This window comes from Mucor velutinosus, assembly GCF_035048745.1.
Source record: "Mucor velutinosus strain NIH1002 chromosome Unknown tig00000093, whole genome shotgun sequence".
NCBI classification, from domain to species: Eukaryota; Fungi; Mucoromycota; class Mucoromycetes; order Mucorales; family Mucoraceae; genus Mucor; species Mucor velutinosus.
In genome coordinates, this window is record NW_027041907.1 from 938646 (window position 1) to 958208 (window position 19563).

At 43.4% G+C, this 19563-nt stretch overlaps 6 protein-coding genes across 6 annotated transcripts; 2 read left to right on the forward strand and 4 right to left on the reverse strand.

The window, feature by feature from the left end:
• Nucleotides 1-402: 402 nt before the first annotated feature.
• Nucleotides 403-5322, forward strand: ATP17 (ATP synthase f chain, mitochondrial precursor; the record flags this gene model as incomplete). Its single annotated transcript, XM_064821432.1, has 1 exon — nt 403-5322. One exon carries the CDS (start codon nt 403-405, stop codon nt 5320-5322), a length of 4920 nt encoding a protein of 1639 aa, XP_064681118.1.
• A 1063-nt stretch (nt 5323-6385) lies between these two features.
• Nucleotides 6386-6754, forward strand: ATC70_002049 (uncharacterized protein; the record flags this gene model as incomplete). Its single annotated transcript, XM_064821433.1, has 1 exon — nt 6386-6754. One exon carries the CDS (start codon nt 6386-6388, stop codon nt 6752-6754), a length of 369 nt encoding a protein of 122 aa, XP_064681119.1.
• Nucleotides 6755-8183: 1429 nt separating this feature from the next.
• ATC70_002050 (uncharacterized protein) lies at nt 8184-8474 on the reverse strand (the record flags this gene model as incomplete). The annotated part of the gene is made up of 1 exon (XM_064821434.1): nt 8184-8474. The coding sequence occupies one exon, from the start codon at nt 8472-8474 to the stop codon at nt 8184-8186; it is 291 nt and encodes a 96-aa protein (XP_064681120.1).
• Nucleotides 8475-8671: 197 nt separating this feature from the next.
• Nucleotides 8672-9976, reverse strand: ATC70_002051 (uncharacterized protein; the record flags this gene model as incomplete). The annotated part of the gene is made up of 2 exons (XM_064821435.1): nt 8672-9380; nt 9462-9976. 2 exons carry the CDS (start codon nt 9974-9976, stop codon nt 8672-8674), a joined length of 1224 nt encoding a protein of 407 aa, XP_064681121.1.
• Nucleotides 9977-10163: 187 nt separating this feature from the next.
• Nucleotides 10164-13889, reverse strand: ATC70_002052 (uncharacterized protein; the record flags this gene model as incomplete). Its single annotated transcript, XM_064821436.1, has 1 exon — nt 10164-13889. One exon carries the CDS (start codon nt 13887-13889, stop codon nt 10164-10166), a length of 3726 nt encoding a protein of 1241 aa, XP_064681122.1.
• Nucleotides 13890-14086: 197 nt separating this feature from the next.
• On the reverse strand, nt 14087-15433 carry ATC70_002053 (uncharacterized protein; the record flags this gene model as incomplete). The annotated part of the gene is made up of 1 exon (XM_064821437.1): nt 14087-15433. The coding sequence occupies one exon, from the start codon at nt 15431-15433 to the stop codon at nt 14087-14089; it is 1347 nt and encodes a 448-aa protein (XP_064681123.1).
• Between the last annotated feature and the right edge of the window lie 4130 nt (nt 15434-19563).

The following is a 19563-nucleotide window of genomic DNA, read 5'->3' on the forward strand; positions in this document are numbered from 1 at the left end:
AGATCAGGGTACTTCGGATGAGAGTCTAATTATTCATCATCCAGACAGAGCTAAATCATGATTAGCTTGCTGGAGTTGTCTTTTAGCATGATTAGACATTAGTTGATCTGAGTTGACTTATTTGTCAATCTAATTAATAGAACTTTTATCCATTGTTATAGTATATAAGAAGGATCATCTACCTGGCCAGTAGAGAGACTTCAGTTTACTTTACACCTGTCAGTTTGATAATAAAATATACCTTTATCAAGTTGACATCACTGTTTTTTTATTCTTTTTTTTCCGTGAATTTTAGTCTGTAAAGCCTCAAATTCCACATTTTTTTCAACTCAAAGGTTATCACTTTTACACTTTATCTTATACTCTACATTTTATTATTCTACTTTAAAAACTATTTTTATCATGTCTCACAACCAATACAACGCTACCGAAAACACTCAAAAGGATATTGCTCAAGACTCTATCCGTGTTTCTTCTCCTTATGACTCATCTATGCAAGTGGATGAGCACGCTCAACTTTCTGCAGTTGATCATCTTCTCAAGAAGATTGACACTGCTCAGGCTCGCTTGGATCAGATCCATCGTAACGCTGGTGATACTTACACTGAGGATGAACGCTTGGCGGCTGATGAAGCATCTGCGTTTGTCGAATGGCTCAGCAAGCAAGTCAGTGCCATTACTAAGAGGGCTGATTCCAAAGCAAGACCTGTCAATCTCAATGAGATCCCTCGTTTCCAGGTGGTAGGACAAGCTAAGCATTGGCCTGACCATCCTCGATTCACCACAGTCGATCATTTCTTCAGTGCTTTTGAGAACGTCATCAGAGCATCCGGTAATGAAGTAAATTTGGTTTGGAAACGCTACGTGCCTGTTTCACTGCCATTTGACTTCGAATCATGGACCAAGAATGATCTTCTGGCATGTAATGATTGGGATCAAGCCAAGGCATTGTTCCGCAAACATTTTGGTGCTCCCATCAACTCTGAGGAATCCATGGCCAAACTCTTCAGCATGCGCATGAAGAACAATGATACTCTACAGGACTATACAAATAAGTTCATGAAGTACGTCAAGGATTGTGGTTTCCCTCCTAACAGCAACATGTTAGCCAAGTTCTATCAGTTCACGCTGTTACGCAAGAATCAGCAAATGATGGTCAACCAAATGTCCGTCAAGCATGGTTCCAACCACAAATGGACTATCAACGAGATCTATGAATGTGTGTTGCCTTTGTTCCTTGTTGACGAGCAAAATCGTGGTGATGATGATGTTGAGGTCGACATCAGAGGTAAGCGTAAGGGTGGTTCTGGTGGTTCTGGTTCGAGAACAAAGATGGCAAGGGTATCTGCCACTGGGTATTTCTGTGCGAAGCATGGCGGGAGCAATGCCAACCACAACACCATTGACTGTAAGTCAAGATTGAAGCACTTTGGCTCTGACAACAAGCCTAACCGGGCTACTACTGCTGCTCCGTATTCTATGAATTCCTCATCCTCTGATCCCAAAACCTGCAACTTTTGTGGTAAGCCCCGTGCTTACGGTCATCGTTGTCAAGAGTTCTACGACTGGAAGAAGGAGAGAGAATCAAGGAAGAACATTGGTGTGCATACTGTACAAACAACCACTGTTCGCAAGGACAACAAGTCTGGTTCTGGTTCTGAGACCAACGATGTTACCATGGAAAGTAGCACTGATTCTGACATTGGTGATGCTGTTGGAGATGTCACCATGGAGGAAATAGATGCTTGCTTGGACGAGATTGAAGCAGAGGATGCCTCGCTCAACTGTAAGTCTAATGTGAAAAATGTACCTGAAAGTTTCAATCCATTTCAGTTACTGACTCCTATTATTTTAGAGAGCAAAGAAGGAAAACCAGTCCGTTTGATCGCGAAAGTAGATACGGGATCAGATTCCACCTTCTTAAATAAAAACATTTTTCACAATAAACTACTATTCACTTCCCAAGATACTATTTCTGTTGAAGGCAATTTGAACTTTCTGAGTCATTCAGTAAAGAGATTGGGTAAAACACCAGCTATCAAGATAAGATATCTTAATGACATTGCATTTGATCACTCGTTTGAGCTATCCAATTTTATTCAGGACCTAGGCGATTTTGATGTGCTACTGGGTGTAGACACATTGAGTCGACTTAGAATTGGGCTAACTGGCGTTGCTCACAAGTTTGCTGATATTGGAAATCTTACAGAGGAAGAGAAATCAGAGCTTCTTGAAAGCATCGATTTCGAAAATGTCAATTTTGATACTAAACATTCTATTGATCCAGAAACCGCATCAATCTTTGAATCCCAAGCTGAGGAGAATAAGTATATGAGCAACATCCAAGATGCTATTGATGAGAATCAGAGAATCAAGCCTGGAACGTTTTGTAACGTGCCTGAATCTGAGATCACTATACCAATCAAGGAGAATGTTGATTACTACGTCAAGCAATATCCGATCGCACATCATGCAATGCCCGAAATCGAAAAGCAATTGAATGAATGGCTGGATGCAGGAATTGTAGAACAGTGTAGACCTAACGGCTTATTCAACAGCCCTCTCATTGCAGTATCAAAGAAGGACAATGATGGCAAACCCACCAAAACTCGAGTTTGTATGGATGTGCGGAGGATCAACCAGCATATGCCCAACAATACAAACCAATTTGAGATACCAAATATACAGGATATCTTCACCCGGATCAAGCAGAAGGGGACAATATTTTCGAAAGTCGATCTGAAAAACGCATATTTTTCATTTAGAATTTCTGACATATCAAGAAATGTGCTTTTGTTCAATTTTAGAGGGAAATCGTATAGATGGTTAGGCTGCTGTTTCGGGTTGCGCCCAATCACATCTGTCTTTAGCTCTGTCATGAACATTTTGTTTTCTGATATGCCCAACGTGGAGGTCTATGTGGACGACCTATGCCTCGTATCTTCATCCTTATCCAGTCATTGCGAATTGATTAAGGAGGTGCTGAGACGCTTGACACATGCCAACTTAAAGATTGGTGTTGAAAAGTGCTCCTGGTTTCGATCTAGCATCTACTTGCTAGGCTTTGTAGTTGGTCCTCATGTTTCCAAGGTTGACATGCGACGTCTCTCTGACATTGATCATTGGGGTCCATGCAAATCTGCCAAACAGGTTAAACAACTAGCTGGTGTTATTTCATATTTGAGACCACACATCCCAAATCTGTCAAAACTGATGGCGCCTATTGATGCTCTACGAAATGATCCAGATGCTGGTAGCAAATGGACTGAGGAGCACACCAAACGACTTGAGATTATCAAGAAGGTCTTGTTATCTGAAGCTTTACTGACTGCACCAGACATGAATAAGAAATTTTATCTTGAATGTGATGCTAGCTTATATGCAGTTGCAGTCATTTTGACGCAGCGCGACGATCAAGGACGCACAGTCTATGTGGCGATGTTGAGCAAATCTCTGACCAAATCCCAACAGAACTGGCCTGTCCTGAGACGAGAACTGTATGCCGTGTTATTCGGTTTAGTTCGTTTGCGACCCTTATTGTACGGGCATCCTGAGATTGAGGTTATGACAGATCATCGAGCTCTGATTTATATCTACACATGTAAATGTCCTACTAGAGTCATTCAAAATTACATGGAGATTTTAAACGAGTATCCCCAACTGCAATTCACTCATATCAAGGGCTTAGACAACATCTTACCTGACAAACTTAGTCGCTTGTATGAACCTTTAGAAGATCATACAGAGCTGGCGGGAGACAGTGATAAGAAAATTGCTAAATTACAAAAGAATATCATGAGAAGCAAAGGCTCCAAGAAACGATTCATTGACAACAATAAGCAAACAAAGCATTATCCAACCAAGAACAAAGTAGTCTATAACAAAGACAAGCACTTGAATGTACTTGCTATGAAGATCAAGGAGGGCAATTATGAAAGCGTTGCTTACATTGCACCACCTGACAATGAGAGAGACCAACTGCTTCGTGAAACTCATGAATTTGGACACTTTGGTGCCGCTAGTATTGTCAAGAAACTACATGAAGAAGGTATTCATTGGACAGGTCTATATGATGATGCAAAGGCAATTTGTCAATCATGTATGGAATGTGCAAGACACAATGTAGTTCAAAAGGGTTACCATGAACTGAGAAACGTTGTAGCGTATGGTCCATTTGATCACATAGGCATTGACTTTCTTGGTCCGTTAACTCCAACCAACAATGGCAATATATATATATTAGTTGTATACGACATTTGCACCAGATTTATTATAACTCGTGCATTGCCCAACAAACAAACCGATACTGTCGCTAGAGCTCTGACTACCATCTTTGGAGACTTTGGCGTAGTACAAATACTACAATCTGATAATGGACGTGAATTCAAGAGTGCTTTGATGAGCGAGATCGGTAAAGCACTTGGCATCAATCAAAGATACTCTACGGCTTTCCACGCTAGGGGCAATGGTGCATCCGAATCAGGTGTTAAAAATATTCTTAATGCACTTCGTAAGATGGTCAGTGAACACATCTATGACTGGGACTCGGTTCTACCTGGAACTCAACTGGCTATAAACACAAAAATTAGGTATCGCACTGAGAGTGCACCTTTTCAATTGATGTTTGCTAGACCATTGAATAGATTCGTAGACTACGATGATCCTAAGATCAAGGACAACTTACCAAAGAAGCCTATGACTCTCGGTGAGCTACGCAAGAAGGCAGAGATTATGAACCAGGTTGTCTTTCCAGCTATTAACCAAAGAACACAACGCATTATTGAAGAGCAAGCAACGCGATTCAATAAGCATCACAAGATTACACACTTCAAAGTTGGTGATTGGGTTATGGTAAGACTTCCGCATAGAGAAAGCAAACTTGAGGCCGCTTATGATGGACCTTATCAAGTTGTTCAAAAGAAAAGATCTACATATGTGTTGAAAGACGATATGAATGAACTACTACATCGCGACTATGTGCCATCTGAATTGAAGCTGGTAGCAATCGACGAGTCTATCATCGAACAAGAAGTATATGAGGTTGACGAGATCAGAGCGCATCGTGGTCCTGAACACAATAGAGAGTATTTGGTAAAATGGAAGACATTTGGAGAAGCTGCCAACTCCTGGGAAACTGCTGCATCGTTCAACAACCCTCAAACCATTCGTAAGTACTGGGCAAAGATCAAGGAATATGAGCTGCTTGAGAAGAGAAGACAGGCACTAAATAGTGACACTGCTTCCTCCAAATCAAAGCGTAAGCGTGATGATTCTGACAAGCGTTTGAGAGGCTCTAAGAGACTCAACGTTGCAGAACAGTAAAGTGATGTTTGTCATGGGATATATCAGGGCAACATGCAAATTGCAGTAGCACCTTTAGACTATCACATTGCGTTATATCTTTGTCAGCGAATGCGAAATACAGATCATTGATCGTTTACATAATTCTTTGAATTAGTCAACATGCGTTGAAACTGGTGGGGGCAAATGTGGAATACATCCACTATGATCTGCATTCCGACAGTTCATCCAGTTACCAGATTTAGATATAAACTGTATGTACACTGGATTAGATGTACGATATCGATTTATACTATGATCATGAGAAGATATGGACTTCAGATACGCTAGTACTATAAGATTCATACTATATAAGATATAGGCTATAGATGGCACCACGGACATGGATGGCACTATAGACTTATACTTGTATTCCGACATTGACTACGGATGTTTACCATATCTGGATAGGCACCAAGATTAATGCAATATGAGCTTGTTGCTTCAGATGTGCACTTCATGATCCACGCTATAAGACACATGCTTATATCCGTGATACTAGCTACAGATACTTTATGTACTACAGACTTGTATTATATATGAGACATGCTATAGACATGCATATGATATGCTATAGACATGCCATATATCCAGATACATGCTAAAGATGTATGCTTAGCGATATACACTCAGATATGTACTATTAATATAGACTAAGAAGACTGTACCTATCGGATACATGCTACTAGATCGATATTAATTATCCTTATGGAAAGGATAGATCAGGGTACTTCGGATGAGAGTCTAATTATTCATCATCCAGACAGAGCTAGATCATGATTAGCTTGCTGGAGTTGTCTTTTAGCATGATTAGACATTAGTTGATCTGAGTTGACTTATTTGTCAATCTAATTAATAGAACTTTTATCCATTGTTATAGTATATAAGAAGGATCATCTACCTGGCCAGTAGAGAGACTTCAGTTTACTTTACACCTGTCAGTTTGATAATAAAATATACCTTTATCAAGTTGACATCACTGTTTTTTTATTCTTTTTTTTCCGTGAATTTTAGTCTGTAAAGCCTCAAATTCCACAGGGTCAACATGTGGGGATCTGACGGCGAATCTTTCAACTGGACTGACAGGCCCATTGAGTTGATGCCTCATCAAACTGAGGCTCAAGTCCAGGCAGATGGTGGTGGCGTTGTTTTCTGGGGCATGATAACAGCGGATGAACCCAGCTATGGCTCCACCATTACCGAAGGAACTGTTAACTCAGAAGTTTATGTTGTAATTCTGGACTCATCTTTGCTAGACACTATCGAGTACTATGGGCTGGGCAAGAAAACGTTTAGATTCCAGCAAGATAACGCAAGACCACATACTTCTGGTCCCATTAAAAAATGGTTCACGCATTACGGATTCTCTGTTCAAAGTGTCCTTGAATGGCCCCCCCCCAAAGCCCTGACCTAAACCCCATTGAACATGTCTGGCATCAACTAGAACGTCGTTTGAACAAGTACCCTACTAGCGCCACCGGCCTTTCTGAGTTAGAAGACAGAATTGAACAGGAATGGTATAAATTCACAAAAGAAGACTGTCTTAAATACATAGGCAGCATGCCACGCCGAATCAAAGCGGTTATCAAGAGTAAAGGTGGTCCAACTAAATATTGAGCTTTTTTATAAAATTTAATAAATTCGACTGTTCACTTTTCATGAGGCTACCATTCTTTTTCTAATTACGTGAATAAAGTGCATAATATATCATCTGATAGCCAACTACTTAGGCTATTTATGAAACTAGGCAAACCCCAGTAGCTTTGATATTTGCAGAGAAAGCTGGCTATAAGTGCAATTTGGCAAAACACTCGAACGTTTTTTTCGCGCACTGTATTTATAATAAGTTCTGAATGACAAAGTAGCAATTTATCTTGTACAACGTTTATCACATCTGGTGAACCTCAGTATTTAGATAGCTGAGATGCACTTCAATTATCATAGCTTGTCCATGCTGTTGCACAACACAGACATATCTACCCATCAAGGATACCTTAATATTTATAGACAGTTGTAGCCCTTCTGGCACAACACAACTGTTTTTTCCAGAAGAGTTTGGAATTCCCTGTTCTCAAGCCAGTATGGATTAGAACGCCAGCTGCCAGGACCCATCTTGACGCCAGAGGTGACCAGATCAATAATTAGAAGACAGTGATCTGTCCATGCCGGAGGGATGTGATGAATCTGAGCATTGAGCACACGAGTTGCCATACGAGGAGGCGCAAAAATGTAATCAATGGTGGAACTTGCACAAGGGAGAGTCATAGTACCTCTTGGGAAACAGTTAAGAAAATGTGTATTTAACCATTCGACAAAGGGTTTGATCTTTCGGCCACGAGCCTCACCCGCATCATGCAAATGGATAATGAAATTCTCAAGCAAAATCCACTGTGAAGTGAACTAGACTAGATTCCCATCATAAACAAAACCCAAAATAAATGTCATCTCAATCAAACCATGCTACCATCAGCAGATAGGCATGCATAATAATAGTATTAGCATGATGATAGCAAGGGTTAAATGCTCTAAAATAAGAGATGACAGATACTAAAGTAAATGTCAAGGGTATTGTAATGTGTTGTAACATAAATATACCTAAAAAGGATACAGGCTCAACAATAAAGAGCTATTCTTTACGCATGATTCAAAAACCATATATTGAAATGCCGTTCTTGATCCATCAGATCAACAACTAAATGACCCAACAAAAATATATAAAGTAATGGAATCACTGGCAACTACTAAACTGCTGCCAGATAAGAGATATAAACCAAATAATGTAAATAGAGACGTAGAATATACATTTTATTGCACATTATCCTAATTTCGAATAAAGAAGGATTTTAACAGTATTCTACCTGCTTTTTTAACCCCCTTTTTACTGCACACTGGAAGTCAAGCATATCAGACCAAAAGGGCATGGACAGTAGCTCTGGCAGGAAAGCATGACGACTGGCTGCCTGTGCTGGCATGTACACATTAGCCACTTGGCAAATGACTTGGTGAGCGTCCATAACAGAGGCAGTGATGCAGCGTTCGTCGCGAGAGATGACAGTGTCCGTGAGCTCTAGGCCGGGTTTTAGGCAGATGATGGCACAGTGTTTGGAGATGACAAAAGCAGACCGAGGAAACATATAGGAAAAAGTACACACATTATCATCAGTGAGATGCTCTTGTTGACGATAATGCGAAACCTCCTGTAGACATAGAATATCAAGCTGAAGGTTTTTGGAGCGCAAGAAGGAAGTAAATTTCCTCTGTGTTGATTTAGAGGAACCCTTAAAGATGCTCCGGGCATTAAGGGTACCTATACGCAATGATTTTTGTATCATTAAGCCCTATCGGCGGCATGATGCACTGGAGTCTGCGACATGGACGTCGAGCTCATAGAATGACGGCGGAGAGGGAGCACATCAGACTGGAAACCATTGAGAGAGGAAACGCTGGCGACACTTGCCTGAGAATCCACATGCATGTACAAAGACGAAGCTAGTGGAGCATGCTTGGAAGCATCGCTACCATGAGGAGTGCGTTGCAGGGTCTTGGGATCGATTTCCATTGCGGACGACTCGGCATTACTGATCTGGCTGCCATGAGAAGCGGTTGACTGCCTGGCTGTGGTTTGGCGTTGCAGTTGTTGCGCTACATGATCATGGATGGTGTGGGTGGCTCCACGGCGCTTCTCGCGTTCTCCATCATTGGGACGGCGTTGAGTTTCGGCAGTATTGTTCTCCTCATTGGCCTTCTTACTCGACCCGTACTCCTCGAGGGCATCCTCAAACGTGGTTTCCTCCTCGCGACAGAACCTGGCGGTGTGACCCAGCTTACGACACTTGAAGCATTGGCGTTTGGCCAGGACAGGGCAGGCATCACGGATGTGGCCACTCTGGCGACAGAAATGGCACACGGGTGGTGCACCGCGGTAGGTGGCAGGCACATAGACGTCCCAAGCTGACAGATACATCATTCTGCTTAATGGTTGAATGTCATATTCCTTGCCCTCTGCATTCCTGTAGTTGACAGCAGTGTCGATCAAAAAGCTAATATGACCCTCAAAGAGACCATCGATGGTGTATTTTTTGATCTGGTACACCTTACCATAATACTTGAGCGAACTTTACAAATCCTCCACGAACGTCTCCATATTGGGCATACGGACGATAGTCATCTGGACATGAGTGAGTCTCCCTTCACTGTTGTCCTTGGCGGCAGTAGCCTTGAATACAATGTCCTGATAAGTGATGCCCTGCCTGATGGCTAGCTTGGCATCCTCGAGGCGATTAAACTTTGCTTCCAATAAGAGATCTCCATTTGCCTTCTGGTGGTACAGACTCAAAGGGCGAAATTGGATCAGGGGGGATATTTGCTCCTTGATAAGGCGATAGGCTGCAGTACGATGATCAAATGTTTTGTTTGGGAACGCAAACAAAACAGATCCAGGTGTCAAGGCCTGTTGGAGGATGGCGGCCGCCTTGCGAGTAAGAACCTCGGCTTTCAAATCGTCATGTTCGTAGAGAACTTCAGGGACCAGTTTGAATTTGTCATCTTTGGCTCGTTGTGGTTGAGCATTGATGACCTTCTTGGAGTGGCCTCGAGAGAGAACCTGGACCCAAGAAAGGTCTGTGGTGGTAGCCATGAGTGGTGGTAGTGGGACGGTAGTAGTAGGAATGTGTTTGATGTGATTTAAGCAGTGGCGTAATTTTCACCTTAGGGGTAGTGATGGTTACGCGAAAGAGCCTTTCCTATATTGAATCAAAATTTTTTTTTTTGTATTTAAATGTGTTTTTTATTTATATTATAGACAGTAAGGTGCCATAAGGGTCTTACATGTCTAAGAAAGAAGAAATTAACTTGGAATGATCTTCCAGAAAAGAGGAGAAAACAGCCCGAGTGATCCAAGATTTACCATCAATTGTGCAGCCCCAATGATGTTGCCAGATAGATGAGAAGGCAGCGCCGAGAAGTTCCAAAATGGAAATGTCCAGAGGATTGTTGTCCTGGCCGTGAAGGGTGGTCAACCCAATCCAGATGGCCTCGTCCGTAGGGAACAGATCAGCAAGACCAAGGTGAGAGACAAACTCATACCAGAAGAGGGACTTCATACTGCAGCCAATGACCATATGGTATTCATCTTCAGTTGCTTCATGACACATCTTACACAGTGGGGAAGGATACTTCACACGGTTCATGGAGTGCAGGCGAACCTGCACCGAGAGATGTCCATGCAGCAAACGCCACCACGGTGTAAATGCCTTGGGCGGGAGACAGAGAGACCAGAAATCACGCCAGAGGTGAGGAGGAAGCAGGAGATGTGGTGGGCGATAGCCAGGAGGATGGGCTGGGCGACGCAACATGTCAAATGACGGATGCCAGGAACGGCGTAACGCCCCGAGAGTGATCTTGTCCACTGTAGCTTTTGAGCGAGGGCCAGTGGTGATGAACCAATGCGAAAAGCTAGCCGTGGGTGGAGAGGGGGTAGTGGAACTCTCCAGCAGTGCGGTTCGCTCTGGAGCGGTGAAGGCCATGACGGACCTGAGAGGAGCAGGGACAACCCAAACAGGAGGACCCTCGATGGGGCACAAGGCATTGAACAGATGTTGCAATGCAGCAGTATCACGGGGACGCACGCAAACCAAGATGTGGGAGTTGGGGAGCACGCTCAAGAGGCTGGCAATCAAGGCATGAGGTGGCAGTTTGTCACTGTTCCTAGTCAAAGGCAAAGTCGCTGTGGGAGACAGGGAGCATACTTGTAACCAGGGCAGATCTAGGAGCCACCAAGACGGCCACTCAGGAGTGAGAGTCAAGGGAGGCAAACGAGTGAGTAGACGAGCCAGATGCTCCAAGTGAGGGCATTTCCGCACACGCGGCCAGCAGGTACGTGGGTATAGCAGCAAAGGCAGCACAGTAGCATGACCTGAGTATACATGGAATGTATACATCAGCCAGGGAGTGAGGAAATCCGCTGGGGATCTGGGACGAAGCAGACGCTTGACATATATGAGATGCAAGGCGAGATGTTGCTTCTTGATGTCAACCAGACCAATACCTCCATGCTTCCTAGGAAGGCAGAGAGAATCCCAAGCCACAGTAGGCCAAAACGAGACGATGTACTGGCGTACCACGCGCTGTATCTCCTCCAGCCACTTGTCAGGAACCACAACCACACGCAGGAGATGCCACAAGCGAGACAGCAGAAGGGAATTCGCCACTAAACCCTTTCCACGAATGGATAGCTGCCGCTTGGTGAGCAGATTGCAATGACGTTGAATCTTCACGGTAATGGAATTCAGGAAATGCTGCAACTGCTCCTCTGTATGATACAGAGGGTAACCTAGATACCTCACAGAGCCAACTGACGAGCTGTCGTACCACTCAATGTTAGACGTTTCCGTCACTCGCTTCCAATCAGCATGAGCCTCGCCTGACAGCGACAACAGCACGGTTTTCTCCAAATTGACCTTGGCGTTGGACGCTTTGCCATAGAGCGACAAAAGAGACAGCAGCACAGGCCATTCCGCCGTAGAAGTCAGGAAGACTTCCAGATCATCGGCATAGCTCAACAGCTTCACCCGTGGAGGGGTCGCCGGAGCGCGTAGGAGATCATGGTCGCCTTGGACCGGCACGAGAGAGGAGGCACGAGAGATACGCCCTGCGAGAGGAGCACGGACAGCGGTAGACATTGAGACGCCTTGAAGAGAAGGGCAGGCCAAGATGGTTCTAAGGAACGGCTCGAAAGCCAGGTTGAACAGCAAAGGGGACAACGGATCACCCTGTCGTAAACCACGTTGTTGATCGATGGGGGCGCCCAACCACCCATTGATTGACAAGGAGATACGAGTACCAAAGAACAGACTTGACACACTGGATACCAACGATGCCGGGAAGCCAAACTGACGAAGAACCATCGCCAGATATGTCGGATTGACCCGATCATAGGCTTTCTCTTGATCCAAGAGTACGGCGACATTGGGATCCTGAGGAGCTGCATCACGGAGGTTGGTCATCAGCGTCTGGTTCAACCACGCATTGTCCGAGATGAGCCGGTGAGGCATAAAGCCTGTTTGGTACGGCGTAATCAATCGGGAGAGGACACGTTTGAACCGGTTGGCTAACATCTTGGTGAACAGCTTAGCATCGCTATTGATCATCGAGAGAGGTCGCCAGTTCTTGAGGAGCTCTGGATCGCCCTTCTTGAACAGCAGTACCATCCTCGTTTCTTTCCAAGAGTCAGGGAAGACACCACGCAGCGCATCAGTCAGCACTTGCTGCAAGAGAAGCAGAACAGCAGGGAACTTCGCCGCCAAATAGCGATACACCTCAAACGGAAGGCCATCCAAACCAGGAGACTTGTTCTTGGGTGCATGGTCCAGTAACAGCAAGACAGAGTCTGTAGAGGGTGGTTCAATCAGCCGGTCTGCCTCAGCTTCTTGTAGCTTCGCATCAGCAGGGATATTGTCAAAGAGAGAGTTGACGGCAGCCAAATCAATGTCTTCAGGTGTGTAGAGATCCTGATAGAAAGTACGAGCTTCTTGGAGAATGTCGCCCATGTCTGTCAGCTTCTCTCCAGTGCCAGCCTTTTTCAGGGACTGGATGGTTTGTTGCGCCTCACGATCCTTGATCACATTGAAAAAGTATTTGTTGTTTTGCTCTCCCATTTCCAGCCAACGAGTAGCCGAACGCAGCATAGCTTGACGAGTGTCATCTTGAATCCGTTGCTCAATCAGTTGCTCCAGTCTTTTGATCCTTGCCGACTCCTCCGGGGTCCCAAGTAGCTGTTCCCGTTCACGTTGGAGGTGGGAGACTCGAGCTTTGAAGCGAGCCTTCTGGCCTTTGGTGAACTGTTTGGCACAGTACTTGATGATCGACTTGAGAGATTCCCACTTCTCCTGACCAGAGACACCCATATCAGCCACATCTGTCGTATAATAGTCAGACGCCAAAAACATATCCACGGTTTTATCCAAAAGGGCTTGAAATTCACGGTTCTCAAGCAAGTACGGATTCAAACGCCAGCTGCCAGGACCCAACTTGACGCCAGAGGTGACCAGATCGATTGTGAGGAGGCTGTGATCGGTCCACTCAGGTGGAATGTGGTGAGTCTGAGTGTTGATGATACGAGTCGCCATAGGAGGAGGAGCAAAGACATAGTCAATGGTGGTGCCAGCTTTAGGGAGAGTCATTGTGCCTTTTGGAAAACAGTTGAAAAAATGAGTGTTCAGCCATTCAACAAAAGGTTGGACTCTAGGGAGACGAGCTTCGACCGCATCATGTAAATGGATATTGAAATCCCCAAGCAAGATCCACTGGGAGTCAAGCATATCAGACCAGAAGGGCATGGTCATCAGCTCCTCCAGGAAAGCATAGCGATGGGCTCTGTGCACGGGCATGTACACATTAGCTATCTGGCATATGGTGTGATTAGCGTCCTTAATAGTGGCGGTGATGCAGCGTTCGTCACGAGAGATGGTGGCATCCGCGAGCTCCAAGCCTTGCTTCAGACACACTATTGCACAATGCTTCGAGACGACAAAGGAAGACCGAGGAAACATAAAAGAGAAAGCACGCACATTATCATCAGTGAGGTGGGCCTGCTGACGGTAATGAGAGACCTCCTGCAGACAGAGAATATCTAGCTGGAGGGTTTTGGAGCGCAGAAAGGAAGTGAATTCCTTCTGTATAGATTTTGAGGAACCCTTAAAGATGCTCCGGGCATTAAGGGTACCTATGCGCAATGATTGTTGTATCATTATGCCCTATGGGCGACATGATACACTTGAGGCTGCGACATAGACGTCGAGCTCATAGAATGACGGCGGAGAGAGGGCACATCAGTCTGGAAATCATTGGGAGAGGAGACATTGTCAGCAGATAACTTGGGATCCAAATGCATATGGAAGGACGAAGCTAACGGAGCATGCTTAGAAGCATCGCTACCGTTGGGAGAACGCTGGAGGGTCTGGGGATCGACCTCCATCACATCCGGAGACTGGTCCCAGGTTTGGCTGTCATTTGCGGAAAACAAGGTACTGATCTGGCTACTTGTGAGCTCGGTCGTTTTGCCGGCTAGCTTGTCTGTGGTGGTGGGCTGAGATGGCAGTTGCTGCGCGAGAATATCATTGATCGCGGGGGATGCTCTGTGGCCCTTCTCTTTTTCGTTAACTTTATCAATTGGAGTGACTGAGTAGGAATCAGTGTGATCCCTTTGGCTCGACTCATATTCAGCGATTGCTTCGTCAAAAGGCTTCTCTTCCTCTCGACAGAACTTAACAGTGTGTCCCAACTTGTGACATTTGAAACATTTGCGTTTAGCTAGGATAGGACAAGCAGCGCGAATGTGTCCACTCTGACGGCAGAAATGGCAAACTGGTGGTGCTCCTCTGTATGTCGCTGGCACATAGACATCCCAGGCGGAAAGGTAAAGCATGCGACTCAAAGGCTGTACGTCGTAGGAGTGACCTTCCGCGTCAGTGTACTTGACCGAAGTGTCGATCAGGAAGCTGACATGACCCTCAAAGAAGCCATCAACAGTGTACTTCTTGATTTGGTATAGCTTACCATAGTATTTCAGCGAGCGTTGCAAGTCCTCCAGAAAAGTGGTCATGTTTGGCATGCGGACAATAGTCATCTGCACATGGGTGAGTTTGCCCTCGCTGTTGTCCTTGACAGCAGTAGCTTTGTATACCACATCGCCATGAGTGATGCCGTTGTTGATGGCTCGTTTGGCATCCTCAGGGGAGTCAAATTTAGCTTCCACCAAGAGATCTCCAGTTGACTTCTGGTGATACAGACTAAGGGGGCGAAACTGGACATTAGCAGCTATTTGTTCCTGAATGAGGCGATACGCTGTTGTACGATGCACAAAAAGTTTGTTTGGAAAGGTAAACAAAACCGATCCCGGTGTCAAAGCTTGCTGCAGGATGGCAGTAGCTTTACGAGTGAGCACCTCGGCCTTCAGATCTTCGTGTTCGAACATAACTTCAGGAATTAGTTTAAAATGGTCATCTTTAGCTCGCTGTTGTGGAGCATTGATGACCTTCTTGGAGAGGCCTCGAGAGAGGACCGTGACCCAAGAGAGGTCAGTGGTGGTAGCCATGAGGATGGGTAGTGGAACGCTGGTGGTTATAAGGTTGTAGATGTGATTTAAGCAGTGGCGTAATTTTCACCTTAGGGGTAGTGATGGTTACGCGAAAGAGCCTTTTATATTGAATCAAAATGTTTCTATCGATCTAACGTAGCCCCTGAAATCATCTTTGTGGGACCTTTATATGGAAAATCTCGACTTTTTGGCCAGAAACCTCTTTTTATATTTTCATAAATTGCTCAATAAGTTTATTCAAAACATCTACGTTACTTGGTACCATTGGATGCGTCTTGAAAAGCACTTTGAGATTGTATTAGGAGGCAAAGGATGATCTTCACAACTTATATAGTCGAATCTTACAAAATAATTGAATCAAGTCGAAGAAAGACACTTTCTGTCCAATCTTGAACAGAAATAATGTTCTGGATTTGAATCAATTTTGGCGGCTGGTGCGGCCGGCTGGCAGACTCAATGCCCTTTCCATTATAAAGGCAATACAGTAATAGATACTTTTGAAGCGTATGGAAAGTAGATGGCAAATCATAGAGCATTATCGTTAGCTATGCTGTTCTTTTTGAATCTATATTTGATAACGCCAGTCTATCAAAATACTTGTTAGATCAATTTCTTTCCTTTTTGAGGCTTTGAAAGTGTTTAGGAACCATAAGTTTATCATGTTATGATATTACATACAGGCAAAATCTCTTGACGTTAAATTATATGTATATGATTAAATTATGTACAGGCTTTAAAATACATTGGTCATAGCAATCAAAGGACAGTACAAGCATTGAAACAAGATGCAATCATAAAAGAGCATAATATTGAAGCTAATGACAAGACGTGGTTGTTTTTTATTAATGTGTATTTGAGTTTATGAGATCACCATACTTGATGGATTAAGATTTTTGAGGCTATTTTGACTTGTATAGATAGAGGTAGCAGAGATATAAGAACGACTTGGCCTTGTATAGATGTCAGGCATTAATTGTCTTGATAATTGATTGAGTAAGAGGAAGCACAGATGAGAGTAGGGCTTGACCTTGTATAGATGTAGAGATGATATATTTGAACAGTCTTGTCATTTTAGGAGCTTGTAGGAAGCACAGATGAGAGTAGGGCTTGACCTTGTATAGATGTAGAGATGGTATATTTGAACAGTCTTGTCATTTTAGGAGTTTGTAGGAGGCACAGAGAACTTGGCTTGATAGCATTTGGAAAGAACAGCTTGCTTTAGATGAGATAGAACATGAGATGGCAGAGGTAACTAGATAAAGATGAGATGAGTACACAAGTACTGTGGCATGAGTGCGTAACAAACCATTTGGGCAAAGAAAATTGACCATCAATAAAAGGAACCAACACTATATAAACAGGTACCAAGGTGTAAACTTGCTTCACCCATCACAAGATCATCGACACGCTCAAGCCGCCTCCATCTCCGGATCATAGGGTTAAACCCTACTCTCGTCGGCAATAAAGCTTGTGATCATCCCGTAGCATGACCAATGGATTTGTCCTGCAGTCTACCCGTGATTATGAAGCGGTGATCCTACTCAGTCCCTACAAAGTAGTTTTTCGGCACTATGTAATCAATAGGTTAGTCAACATGGCTCATACGTTCAACAAGATAATAACTTACTCGCACAGTTCACCAAGGTCTGCATGTATCAAAGATAGTGCGGCCTTTTTCTAGCATGGACCAAGAGACGTAGAGAGGACCATGGATTTGTAAGGCATTGTATGTAGCAGTAGTAGAGGCCAATAGACAGTAGAGTATTTGATTTAGATGACCATATGTAGAGAGAGAGAGCCCAAATGTCTTGTAGTGAGTTTGCTTGTATAGAGTATTTTGCTTGTTGTAGAGAGATGAGATGAAGAAGAAGAGGGAAAAGCTGTTGAAACAAATCCCTATTTATATCCTTCTCATGGACTTTCATGTGAGTCTAGTATCCTTGCCACACTCAAATTCGTTTCCTTTTACTTTTCTCCACGATATACTACTTTTAGCGCGTGAAAATAGTACCATTTTGACGTTTGACACTTGCTCTATTTGATCCGCTTCGTCCGAGGCTTTCAACTGTTTTCTGTCTCGAGTTATGTCCATTTTGCTACTTCAAAAAGCCCTTTTTCCACCTTCACATGAAACGAGTTCCCCCATCTCTCCCTAGATGTAATTAACAGACAACTTCTCACGGGCTCAGCCTCATCAGAAAGTAAACAAAAAATGTCATTTGACACTGAAACAAATGCAGCTGGTTGCTTGATTAAGTAATCTTCTTTCTCTACCTCCCCTTAATTTCTCTCTCCAAAATCACACAGTTCCCAATCAATCTCTTCTGTTGTTTGTATTCGCCATAAACTCTCCATCTAATTGGGCAATACAGGATGATAAGGTTGGCTTACTTGTTGCTTACATCATCTTGGAGCCAGTGCAATTGATTCTGGATCAAGAGACAAGTGTACACCTCGGAAAGTAAGAGTATCATATGAATATTACTGCGGCTATCTCCATGGAATGGAACATAATGGATTGTTTTCGAACCAGTGCAAGTCATCTTGTTTCCAGCTATCATGGTTGCTGTCAATAATGTCAATCAAGTGTTTGCGCTACTAGATATCATCAATATGCCCACATTTACATAGTGAGTTGGTCATTCTCGTGTATTATTCCTGCAACCTGTTTTTAGTTCTTATGCCAAGAGCATGCATCCCATAAAGAGTCAACACATTTCATATCTTTTTTTTTTAGGAATCGTCCTCTTTTAGAAGGTACTCGGATCATGCAAGATCAAAATAATTCATTTGCTAAGCAAAAATGAGCTTTAAAAAAATCACATGTAAAGTAAATAAAAGGACATGAATTGAAGAGAGATAAGCAAGTAAATGGCCAATTTGTGGTCAAAGGGAGGATATTTTATTAGAAGGTATGTACATCATTCGAAAGCAAATCGCTTGAGGAATCCAATGGTACTATTTTCAAGGTTCTAAGTAAAGTACACATCGCGAAATTCATCAAATAAGGCCGTGGGATTTCCAAAAGAAGGAGGTTTCTGAATTAAACTTCACCTGCAATATCATTTTTGTCTGTGTGCTATTCTGTTGCTTTGGATCATGTCACGCTTCTCCTATGTCACCAGCCTGTCCTTTTTGGGTCTCACATTGCGTACGCTATCTATTTGGGAAGGAGCCTCACTTTCTCTATAATCGTTTCTGTGGGTATCATTGCCGTTATATTAAAGGGCTTTGAGCAATCAAGGAGAGTCTTCTAGCCAGCCAAAAAGGATTACAATCCCGCTCGACTTTCTGTCATGATTCGTTGATTTTTGATCCTTTTGCAACTCGATCGACTTATTTTACGAGATTCGACTATGAAAGTAGTTGTGATCATCCTTTACAGCCTTAAGATATCTAGAAGAACTTTTCAATGCGCATCCAACTGTGTTGGGTATAATAGATATTTTGATTGAACTTGTTGAGCAATTTATGAAATTATGAAATGACGTTTTTGGCGAAAATGTCGAGATTCTATATATCAAGGTCTCACCAACATAGTTTCAGAAGTTGCCCTGAATCGAGAATTAATATCATCACAACATAATAAATGTTCAGTCCTTAGACACTTTACAACCCTAATATGGAACCTGAGTTTCAAGGCATCTGTCAGGCCTGGCTCATATGAGAATAATGATTTTACAATCAATCAACAAAAACCACTGTTAGTTCTACCCTCTTTCCTCTGCTCAATGCTGTCAATGTTTTATTTGAACGACGTCTCCGAGCCTCAGAGATTTCACTACTTACTGCAGACATCTTACGCAGCCCATGAATCGTCAATGTCCAGACTAACGTTATCAAATATAGAATGCAAGACGATGCCATTATGAACGATATAGAATGCTATAAAATATCATTATAAACGATAGCTTTATGGCCTGCCACCTACTTTTCATACGCTTCAAGAGCATTTAATACTTTATTGCAGTATGAAAAGGGCGTTGAGTTTGACAGCTGGCCCCACAAGCCAAAATTAATTCAAATCCAAAATCATAGTTTGTTCCAGATTGGACAAATCTTGATGATGTTGGATTCGATTAAGCTATTTTTGCAGATTCGACTAAGTAAAATATGATGATCACCCC